This window comes from Leuciscus leuciscus (genome assembly GCF_965113295.1).
Source record: "Leuciscus leuciscus genome assembly, chromosome: 3".
NCBI lineage: Eukaryota > Metazoa > Chordata > Actinopteri > Cypriniformes > Leuciscidae > Leuciscus > Leuciscus leuciscus.
This window is the reverse complement of record NC_138727.1, coordinates 19,265,911-19,278,202: the sequence shown is the minus strand read 5'-3', so window position 1 is coordinate 19,278,202 and position 12,292 is coordinate 19,265,911. Positions and strand designations below refer to the sequence as shown.

Genomic DNA, 12,292 nt, shown 5'->3' with positions numbered 1-12,292 from the left:
TTTGCAGTTGATTGTGAGAAAGGAACTTGATTTAAGTGGACTAAATGATTGGAGAAGTTATGACTGATTAAAAATAACAAGTTAAAAAAATTAAACATGCATGGCTGAATCGTTCACAATGAGAACATTCAGATGCATTTAGAAAATAGGGTGAATTTCCATTTAATGCCGACTTTAATTGTGATATTGTGATAACAGAAAACTTAAATAATATGATTTCCATTGTTAAATTGTAAATGTATTATTTAATCCAGTATATTAAGAAATATATCATGGGTAACATCCTATACTAGTGGAGTAACAGAAAAAAAAGAAAAGGTGTCCTGGCTAAGGCATAATTTTATATTTGTACATTAACATAAATAACACCTGAATATATTGACCTGTTTCTACACCCTCACAGTGATGTAGTTAATGGCATATTGATTTGCATCATAGCATTTACACCCTTTCAACTGAGCTCTAGATACACATTCACACCTTCTCTAATACATGCTTCAGGCTTTCCTCCATATATAGAAACTTACTAATTCTGATGCCAAAGTTTCATTTGTTTATTTATTTATTCACTCACATTTATTTTATTGAGAAAGTAGATGATAAACTGCTTGTTTAGCCATTTAGCATAGTGGATTGGTTAATCTAGTATTATAGCATATTATGGCACTTTTAAATGCTGTTTCAGTACAAAAAAACACTTTCAGTGATAAAAAAATTTTTTTGTTATATATATATATTTTAATATTCAGTGCTTAAGTTAAGTCACTATCATTATTTCTATGAAATATTGGGATTTATTTGGAAATATCTGTGATGTTTGCCTTCCGCAATTTACCCGGCACTGTTACAACCTGCGGAAGTTTAAAAGAATGGTTTGTATACATTTTCATCATTGCAGTAGTAATTTTTTACCAATGATTGAGAAATGTTAGAACCCTGGATACACCCATGTAGTGAAGCACACTTCTGGCATTTAAAGAGCCGATATAGGTGCTTACATCACAGTGGGTGCACATTTTTTTGGCCTATTTTGTCTAATTTGTTTGTGCTATTACCTGATTTGAATAAATTGTTCGCAAATAAACAAAGCTATCAGTCGCAATTCATGAATTCCCCTCGAAAGCCTGAATTTTGATCAGCCCGGTGAAGTCCGCATACTGATAGCTACTGGCAGTCTGTTCAGATTTGCAGTCTAATTAAAAACATTGGGGCAGCTCATTTATTTGAGCCGTCACTAGAGAAATATTCAGCAGTGCTGCCAGAGCGTATTAGGATCGGTGGTGTGCGTTCACTCCATCACACTGCGCTGGGGTATGGGGATAACCCTGATGAACGACACTGTCATGAAACCCTATTGTACTGGAGAGCCTCCGACGGTAATTTACTGCCGTAAACAACACGAGGGGCTCGCACGAACACACACTCATATACATGCACACAAATTTACACATTCACATAGAAACACACTCTCACTCACGCACACTCTGAGCTATGACAGAGATGTTTTTTATCCCGCTCACCCTTTTCTTTCTTTAATGAGGGTCCTGTTATTACCGCAATCAATCAGTTAAATCGCGCAATGTTTAATTCAGTATGTGTTCTCACCGTAGTTGCCACAAGAGAGCAGACCGTGTGTCATTGTCAGCCCAGGGCTGCATTCCACTTTAACGCACACACACACAGACACACACGGATTGCATTTGAGTCCATGCAGCATGAGTCTATTACATTTCAGTGGCAATTATTACAAGCTTTAATGATTTACAATCAAATGTTGATTAAACCGTGCTCCTTTTTAAATCCCAATTAAATCCAAGACATAGTTTAATCACGATTATATTAGAATTAGTGGAATATAATTAACCTCTATTTTTAAATGAGACCCACAGCCCTTGGCCTTGTTGCACAGTGGTAAATCTCACATAAATGCCGGCACACATGGACACATATGCACAGTGGAGCATTAAAAGATACAACCGCAGGTTTCACACCCATATTGTCCTAACACCATTGTGATCAATAGAAAACCAGCTGAGGGCCCTCATTATAGAGCTATGATATGAGAAAGAGATTGAGATGGTCAATCTGTCCTGCCCACTCTCATTTCAAGGAGCTTCATCATTCCGTTACTATTGATCAAACTAAGGAATGAGAGACGGACAGAGAGCTGCAGTCATTTTCAAGAGTAATAAAGACTCAGCAGGGTATTAACAATACATATAAATGAGCATTTAAATAATGGCCTGCTTCCATATGCTGGGTTTCTTCAGATCAATAATAAATTAAACTAGCTAATCAATACTTTTGATACAACCCAATGCAGGACAGGATTATATTAGTATTAGTCATATAGGAATGCCACATACTTCCTCATGAACTCCCTTGCCTTACTATGAAAATAACTTTTATTATTAATGGTTAACACCATTAAGAATTCACAAATGTACACTTACTTTTCAAAATTAATTATTTAGCAAGGATGCATAAAATCACACAGATTTTTTTTTTCTTTTGAACTTTCTATTTCTCATTTCTCTTTATTATTTTTTTATCACTGTTTACATAGAAATATTAAGCAGTACATCCGTATTCAACATTAAAAATAATAAGAAATGTTTTCTGAGAGCCAAATCAGCATATTAGAGTAATTTCCAAAGGATCACGTGACACTGACGCAATTCTGCTTTGCCCTCAATGGAAATGGAAATGGGCACAATTCTTTTGGTCACACTTTATTTTAAGGTTTCTTTGTTACAGTTTAATTATACAGCTAAGTATAACTGAGTAATATTTATTAGCAACATGTACTTACTGTAGAGTTGGGATTAGGGTTTAGTTTGGATTAGTTGCTTGTAATTATGCATCATTTACTGTTTGAAATATAGTAAATATAGGTAATGTGTAAAGGTGTATATAGGTAATTATTCACAGCTTCACACAGATATTGATCTTTAAAATAACCTATTATTTATTAATCTATTATTGATTAAACTTAACAGCTGCAGTAAATTAATTTACATAAATTATTGTCATTATTCAATTATTATTTTACCCCCACGCCAACATTAATTTTCTCATATTTAATGCCTGAAGTCCTTGTTCTTACATACAACTTCTCAGTATATTGCTTTGTTTCTTGAATGTTGTCTTTTCTCATTACAGCCCATTGGTGCACTCAACCCAAAGAGAGCTGCATTCTTCTCAGAACGTTTTGAATCATGGGAGGATGATCAGGTGCCCAAATTCCACTACGGCACACACTATTCCACCTCCAGCTTTACTCAGATGTGGCTACTCAGGACTGTAAGTTGCACACACAACATACACACAGACAGTCTGGTTCGCTATCTTTGTGGGGACTTTCCATATACGTATTGTCTTTTATACTGTACAAACTGTATATTCTATCCCCTTACACTAACCCTAAACCTACCCATCACAGAAACCTTTCTGCATTTTTACATTTTCAAAAAAACAAAAACATATGATTTATATCATATTCCATTGATTTATAAGCTTGTTTGCTTATGGGGACCTCAATGGTCCCCATGAGTCAGTGTGCTTTCAGGTTGAAGTCCCCACCAGGATAGAAAAACAAGCACACCCGATCTCTCTCTCTCACACACACACACACACACACACACACACACACACACACACACACACACACACACACACACACACACACACACACACACACACACACACACACACACACTGTCACATGCAGATATCAAGCACAACCGTTTTTCCAACTAACAAAAACCAAACTGCACAAAACAAAATGCTCCAGTAACAGTTTTTAAATCTTTTTTTATAGCATCAGAGAGAAAAGCCTGTCAGTGTCCCATTTGTCAGTGCATTATTTGACTTCCTTTAACGTTTATTTTAACGTTCCTTTAACGTTCATAATCTGTTTGTGTAGGACGAATAAATGGGACATGATCATAATCGTCCAAATGATTTGCCACTTTTAAAGGGTTTTAAAACAGACAGCGACTCTGTGCTCTTCATGCTGCAGTAAAATGCTAAACATTCATCATGTGATCGGTTGTGAAACACATTGCAACTAATTGTTGTTTATAATTGGGCATGTGTGTGTGCTCAGTCAGGTTGATTTATTGTTATATTGAAATGTAGGCCTTATCTGCATACTAACAAACTCAGAACACATCGCTCATCTTCCCTTCATCTTTTGTGTTCTAATATCTGCAAAGAACAAAGACATGACACTCTGGAGGAAAAATACTTCATGGTTTATAACAATATTTTGAGCAAGCATAGTTTAGTACAATACAAGCAGTTCTACAGTATATTAGTTTTACATTAATGAAGTCCCATAATCTTCTACAACTCTCAAAGCCTTTGTACAGTGTCAGTTACTCTTCATTTTAATTATGTCTGTGTTTTATTTTTCACATTTATTTTTAATATATAGTCTATTCACATATTCCTTATAAATTCTGCACACAAAGAGAGAGGGCTAGAGGTCACTAACCCATTTCTGGCCATCTCTGTAATTGTTACAGTTTTTCACTTTCATTGCCATTCCCTGTTGGCCCATTGTATTGATCCCATCTCATTATTATCAGGCTTATCCCAAATCCACTTCACCAAACACCCTAATTCATGTACCATAGCACAAATCAGCAACCTCATGATATCGAGGCTCTTGACAGAGAAAAGGAGGGCGTTAAATTCAGTCAAACACCCAAAAGCTTCTGCGTAATTAGGATATTTTTCTTTCATGGTGTAGCCTACCGGGGTGCTATTCACTCTAATTGCGTCCTTCTCATCGGGGAGGTATTGTTTCAAAAGAACCACCTATTGATTCTGCACAAACAAGATTAAGCATGATTAGAAAAGAACAAATAATGCACTTGTAAAGGCTTTACTGTCTGCCTGGGGTTAATAACAGGTTTCTTTAGCATTCAGGTCCTTTTTTTTTGGAGAGGATGTCGTCATTTAGTGCACACAAATTAGGATCATATTGTATAGGGCTTTGTTATGAACAGCAGGAATCTATGCTAAGTAGGAGATACTGACTGGGTTGCACATTGAAAAATGTTCAAATTGTAGGCTAAATATTGATCAAAGTAGACTCGTAGTTATTAAATACATGATCTTTGTTCAGTGGAATTTGCCCTGTAGTTGTTTTAGGTCCTAACATGAGTTTTTAATACTCGTTTTAGCATTAATGTGTGTGGAAAGTAAGATTTTTTTTTTTCTCTCTCTTATTCTCAGGAGCCTTTCACAACATTCTTCCTGAATTTCCAAGGTGGGAAATTTGACCATGCAGATCGCACTTTCTCCTCAGTGTCCAGAGCCTGGAGAAACTGCCAGAGGGACACATCTGACGTGAAGGTACGTCCATGTATGTGCATGTCGACGCACATGCATACAGTATGGATGAATTGTCATATTACCATAGAAATGCTTCACATTTTTACTTTAAGTGTAATTTTATTGTTAACTCATCCATATTTATACACATGCACAAAGCTGTGCTTATTTCTTCTCAGCCGGGGATCAGCCGGTCCCTGGCCTGGATTTGGTTTTCGTCTTCCACTGATATTTAGTTTTTTCACAAATGTGGAGACTATTACATGATTAGACGTTTCTCTAGTGAGTTGACTTCCTCTTGGTAACCGGAGCTTGCTGGGACTTGGTGTGAGGGCAGTTGTCATGGAGACACTGCAGCTCTCTGCCCGGCTGCCCCCATCACCTCTCCATAAAAACTGGCCCTAGCACATGTACGGTCACAAGCAATCCTTGTCATGCTACCATGAAAGCGTCAAGGGTCCTTGATCAAAGCTTTAAACTAATCTTGAATTCAAACTTCCCCCCTTTCCTCCCTTACACTCTCCCTTGCGAAACCCTTCATAACACTCTAACCCTCAGCTGAACCTTTTGTTGTTCGGCCCCAAACCAAAGTCAGACAGCAATCCCAACTGCGCACTGTAGCCCCTCAGAGGCCCTCAAAGTGCTCTGCATTGACTTCAGCAAATGTCCAGACCTCTTGAAATATTCATTACAACAGACAGCCATTTTGTTAGCACGCTCGTTGCATGCTGGCCTTTTTTCGGGGGCTGATTGCACTCATTTGATAAAAAGACATGTGGCTCACATTACATGGTCACACTTGATATCGAAAGCTTACTCGAAACCCAGTTTGGTTTCTGCGTAAGGTTGTCACTGTGGATCAGCGTAACAGGATTGGCACACATCAAAACTGAGTTAAGGACTTGACTAAAAACCTCAAAATTACCACCAGTTTATTTGACTTTGAAGCTGTGGAACATTTCAAACATGCGTTACCCTGCTCAACCTTGCAAAAAAGGTCTGATAGGTGCAAATGAGAAGCAAAGGGCCTTCAAATGTAATAATGTATCAATTTGCCATGCTGTTATCCCTTTTACTTAAAAAAACAAAACAAAAAGCACAGCAGTCCCCCACATTTAGAAACACCCCCTCATTCTACTAAGGGGTGAAAAGCCTTTAGCAGTTTTTGTGTCCAGGCTAAAGAGAGCTATAATGGCGTAAAGCCATGATCCTGTCTGTCTCTAGCCAGGCAAACTCTGGCCTGACCTTTAACCTCCATCCCTTGACCCCTGTGCACTAGGCTGAAAGCAATGCGGACACTGAAAGTTTCCCCTCAGGGGAATCAGAGGGGGCCCAGGGGCACCCTTCTCTATTGACCCACAGCAGGACAGGATTTTGGATCACAGGTTTTGCCCTCTGACCAGTTCTGCTCAAGGGCCATTGCACATAATAGCACCTCCCGTACCCCCGATCTCGCTCTCTCTCTCCCCCACCACTGGTTAAGTGGCTTTGGGTCTTTGTGCCGCCAGTGAAGACGCCAAATTTACGCCAGACTCCATACATGAACCTTAGGGCGCCTGGTGCCATTGTAAAATTGTGACCTTTTTGTTTTAAAGACTTCGGTTTTAAAGAGAGGACCAAAAAGAAGCAAGGCAGGAGGCTAGTTTTGAACTTCCACCATTTGTTTTGCTCACCTAATTGGCCACTAGAAATGCACTGAGGAGCTGTGTTGTAGATACATAGCATTCAAATTGAGGGTCTCTATCTGTATTATGTTATATTAAATATGTATAGTTTACTGACATTGTAATTGCTGGCGTTCTTCTTCTTCTTCTTCTTATTCCTCCGCTCTGGGAGTCTATGACAGCCCATAGAACCGCTTGCGGGAAAGTTATGAAATTTGGCACACAGATACAGGATAGTCTGAACAGTCACCATAGCAAATTTGGAGTCTCTAACCCAATCCCTCTAGCGCCACCAACTGTCCAAAATTTCACTCATGTTTATGCTAATAACTTTTGAACCATTAGGGCTAGAAATTCTTTCCATCATGAAAAACCTACTTTTTCGAACTCTTCCCAGGAGGTTGCTCGGATATGAAAATTTAACCAGATCATCTTCACACCATGCAGACAAAAAGTTAAGGAATTCATGTCAATTCGTCAAACCGTTCTCGAATACTGTGCAAACTAATTTTACGTAGTGCTTGCGAAAACAGACGTAAGTCTGTATCTCCGCAACACTTTATCGTATTCAGACTAAGCTTGGTACATGTTTTCACAAGCATGACCTGAGGCTACATGTTGCGTTTTGGTGCAGCGCCACCTACTGGTCCGGATATATGAAAAATGACTATTTTTGCTTATAACTTCTGAACAGTTTGTCCAAAAATCAAACGTTTTTTTCCATATCGACCATTTTAGGTGTCGGCCATTTAGAATTTTGTACCAAAATGCTGTATTTTATGAACGCATGAAATGAAATGAGAATGAGAAACGAAATGAGATATTTTCAACAAATTTGACACATACATGTATGGGCTCACTCTGAGGACACATAAAAACAATAGTGGGACTGTGCCTCTTGTTGGCACTATAATAGACCAAAATATGAAATTGCCTTTGACTTCAATACAGTATTGTAATATAAAATGCTATACTTTATGAATGCATTAGCATATCGTTATGAAACTCTGTATGAGTCATCGGTACCATGCCTTGAAGGTACTCAAAAAGTTTCGGGCAAAAAAAAGTTTTCCAAAAATGCTTATAACTTTTGAATAAATGTGCCTATTGTAATGACAGTGTTCTTAATAGATTACGTGGGTTATGCCAAAAACATAGATACCAATTTTGCCATAGGCAGCCAAACTTCCTGTCCGTCATCTTTATTTTCTTTTAAAAGCTACTTTTTCTAACTTTTGACCGTTTGTCTGATTTTCACCAAAATCGAATTGTATCATCTCCAGACCGTGCCGACAAAATGTTATGGATTTTGTGTCGATAGATGAAAGTTAAGGCATGATGCCAAAATGACTATTCCGGCTTTATCTCTGCAATGCATTGACATATTGACACCAAACTTTGTATGTGTCATTGTCACCTCACTCTGACCACACCACATCAATTTCGTAACTGCGCCACCTATTGGTCAAAAGTGATGAATCATTAAATCATATTTTTAGTGACTGTATAATTATGCATAAAATCATCTTAAAATGTCTTTAATTGCTCATTGTTGCAGTTGGTCTGACACTCCCAGACATGTTGGCTTTGTCATGTTGGTTTGTTGTCATCTTTGCGCTTGGCCCTGATAATTGCTGCTTGCAGAAACATTTTAATTTGTTCTTATAAGAATGTTTAAATTTAGGCCTAAAATGTTATTCTTCTACATTGAAACATTAACCATGTGGTTATGCTCTAACCCAGTGGTTCTCAAAGTGTGGGGCGCGCCCCCCAGGGGGGGCCCAAGGTTACTGCAGGGGGGGCACGGGAGATCAGCAAAAAAAACAGTCGCTACGTTACTATGCCGTTCAAGTGCGTGAAAGCGCTTAGTGCTCTGCCTTTATAAAGCGGCAACGAACGGCAATTACACTGAATCGTTCTTCTTCAGACCGTTGGAACAAGCCCAACATAGAAGTTGCTCGCCATAGAAAAACACCTCTTCAGCGGACCGAATCACAAGCTGCTATTGTGAACGCGTTGTGAGCGTTCCGGTGAGAAGACCAACAAGAAGCTGAGCTCGTGAGGCACTCTCCAAAGCTGCTATATATTGGCGCTTTTATATAGTGACCATCCAAAGCATCACTTAACTATTTAAATGTTGTTGTTTATTTAAATTAAAAGTTCAGGTTCTGGTCTATTATTCTCTCTTACTGTTATGATTCAATGACATGACAAATTGAAACTTTTCCTGTTTTTCATTGCACGTTTTTCAATGTAAAAAAAAAAAAACTTTCCGCTTTTATATATATATATATATATATATATATATATATTATTCATATATATATGCGCCAGATTTTTTTAAAGGTTTAAAGGGGGGCGCGACCAAAAACGTTTGAGAACCACTGCTCTAACCTTTGCATGGACCCATCCTAGAGAACAGTAGATTCAGTAAGTTCAGATACCAGTCTGTGATACAGAGTGTGTGATAGACTGTCAGTTAGATGGTTCTCCCAGGGGACTTGTGTTTCTGCAGAGCAAGAGCTTGTTTATGCTCCTAGTACTAACTTAACACTTTCAGCTCGAGTGTGTATATGTGAGTGTGTATATGAATGTATAAGGTATAATAAGATGCAGAGAGACAGATGAATAGAAGAGTGGAATGAAATAGAAATTGAGGGTGATACCAAGTACAAGTTAACCATTTTAATTTGATGGCCGATATTTTTACCCATAACTTTAACTCTATTTCTGTCTTATTATGAATTGACAGGGTCAGATGTTGGAATTAAGTTGACGTGCTAAATGACGTGCTATTTTTGAGCACTTGAATTGATCAGAAAACACTTTAGTTACACAGTAAAAGATTGTTAAATTCTTTCTGTAAAACCTGAATAATATTCAAAAGCTTTAACCTTGTGATTTCATTATGTCACTAACTTTCCTCACCACTTTTTAAAACAATGTGACGCCCAAGCTTGTCATAAAGGAAGAAAGCGGTTTAGTGATATTTGCCATGCTTTGACTGCAGTGTACCTCTGCACTGCTGTTTTGATGTTCTTTATTAGGATGACGTGCAGTCGCACTTTCTGTAAAGATTTTAAAATATAAAACTGGAATAGTTCCAACCGGATCATTCATTCAGAGTGGCAGCGTGGCACAGATTAAAGGCTAAAGATTCAAATAAGGAATAACTGATTCCTCCAGTCCTGATGTTATATTGTATAGCTATCTAGTATGTTTTGAAATACTTGAAACTGGATACATCTGTATTAGGCAGTAAACAACATTTCTTTCCTGTTTACTTTCTTGTTTGGAATGAATTATTACATTTGATTTAATAAATACATTTTTTAAATTTTTTAAGTGTGTGAAGTATAGCTAATTTAGGGTTGTTAAAATTATTGCATTAAGGCATGCAATTAATTAAATACGTTGTAAATATGATGTCAGAAAACCCGAACATGCTAAATGATTGACAGACAGAGACTATTCTGAGTTTGGGTCATCCCCTGACACTTTTTTTTTTTTTTTTTTTTGAGACATAAAAACAACTTTAATTATATTTTTATACATATTTACAGTTTTTTATTTTATTTTATTCTTTCTTTAAAAATTAGCTAAAGTTAATGCATCAGCTACCAAAACCTTTGAGAATAATTAAGATAACATTTTTTTAATCGATTGCCAGCCCTAATCTAATTATTTCATAATTTAATAATGTGAAATGTGTTGTTAAAAATATATATATATATATATATTTTTTTGTCTCTCTCACAGGAATTGATCCCTGAGTTCTATTACCTCCCAGAGATGTTTGTCAACTCCAATAATTACAATCTGGGAGTGATGGATGATGGGACGGTGGTGTCAGATGTGGAGCTGCCGCCTTGGGCCAAGAGTCCTGAGGATTTCGTACGCATCAACCGACTCGTACGTTCACTCTTTGTGTCTCCATCTCTTTTCTTTCTCTCTGTCTCTCTCCATCTTTCTTTATCTCCCTTATTAAATTGCGGTTAAAGTGATGATTGCAAGTTGCTATGGCCAGAGTGTCTTTCTCTTTGTATCCATATGTGTGTGTGTGTGTGTGTGTGTGTGTGTGTGTGCTAACGCTGTGACCTGTTTTATGCTGATAATTACAACTCTGATATCAATCTGACTCTCCCATTAATCATCTCTTTCTGTGTGTGTGTGTGTCTCTCTCTCTCTCTCTGTCGCACACACAACCACAACCCCCTCATCTAATGTCACTGTTCTGACATGCACATAGATGTTCACACACTTTCACTAAGTCCTTGTGTTGGGTTGCACAGACTTTAGTTGTTTGATCACTATCAGGTGAAGTGCTGGTTGCTCTTTGATGTGTGTATGTGCTATAGGACATTAGTAGTCACAGGCGTACTGATTGCACTGTTTTGAGCAGCACCGGTGCTGCATTAATTAGCTTTATATCACAGACTTAAATAGCATGCCAATGCTTCTGTGCAGTGTGTCAAGTGTTCAATCTAAACTAACTGCATGGGCAGCTTGTAACCTTTAATAAGTGCAGATTAATGGTGACATGAGATCCTTTATTGTCAAAGCTCTTATATCTTCAGGATAAGCTGTCATCCTCAGCAGTATCTGTACATTCCCCTGCTCTAGTTTATTTTACTGTCTTGATATTGTGTTGCTTTTGCTTTCACTATGTTAGCAAATTAGGTCATGTACACAGTGAAAAGTTTTAGGAGTGACAGCTACGTTTAAATATGGGTGTGACTGTGAAGAAGACCATTGGATGCCAATATTCTGAATATTATTATTATTATTATTATTTTCATTTAAAATTCAGTGAAATAAATATTAGCAGGGATATTATTGACAGTTTTCTATTCATCATAGAATCCTGGAAATCATGTTTTCCTCAAAAATATTGAGGCACAGCTGGTTTCAACATTTATTATAATAAGATATGTTACTTAATCAATGAATCAGCCTATTAGAGTGATTTCTGAAAGATCATGACACTGAAGACTGGAGTAATGATGCTGAAAATGATGCTGAATATTCAGCTTTGCCATCACAGGAATGCATTATATTTGACAGTATATTCAAACAAAAGAGTTAGTAAAAAAAAATATTTCTCCTGTATGGGCAGCTACTGTACTACCACAGCTAGCCAGCACTAATCCCACCCTGCGTTCAACTGTTCTGACTATTCTTACCTCAAAACTGCTCTTAGATCAGTGTGATACCAACTTCTCAGTACTACCTATTATCCTATCAATTTCTGTTATACACTGTACCTTACAATATGCAAATGATAG

General features: G+C 37.5%; 1 protein-coding gene across 2 annotated transcripts in view; it reads left to right on the top strand.

Moving 5' to 3' along the window:
• The window catches only part of lrba (LPS-responsive vesicle trafficking, beach and anchor containing), a 262,441-nt gene that overhangs the window by 196,364 nt on the left and 53,785 nt on the right, over window positions 1–12,292 (top strand). For both annotated transcript variants that reach the window (XM_082164352.1, XM_082164351.1), the window contains exons 44-46: window positions 3,163–3,303; window positions 5,245–5,364; window positions 10,767–10,919. In XM_082164352.1, the coding sequence (XP_082020478.1) occupies window positions 3,163–3,303; window positions 5,245–5,364; window positions 10,767–10,919 (414 nt within the window). The remainder of the gene's footprint in view (window positions 1–3,162; window positions 3,304–5,244; window positions 5,365–10,766; window positions 10,920–12,292) is intronic.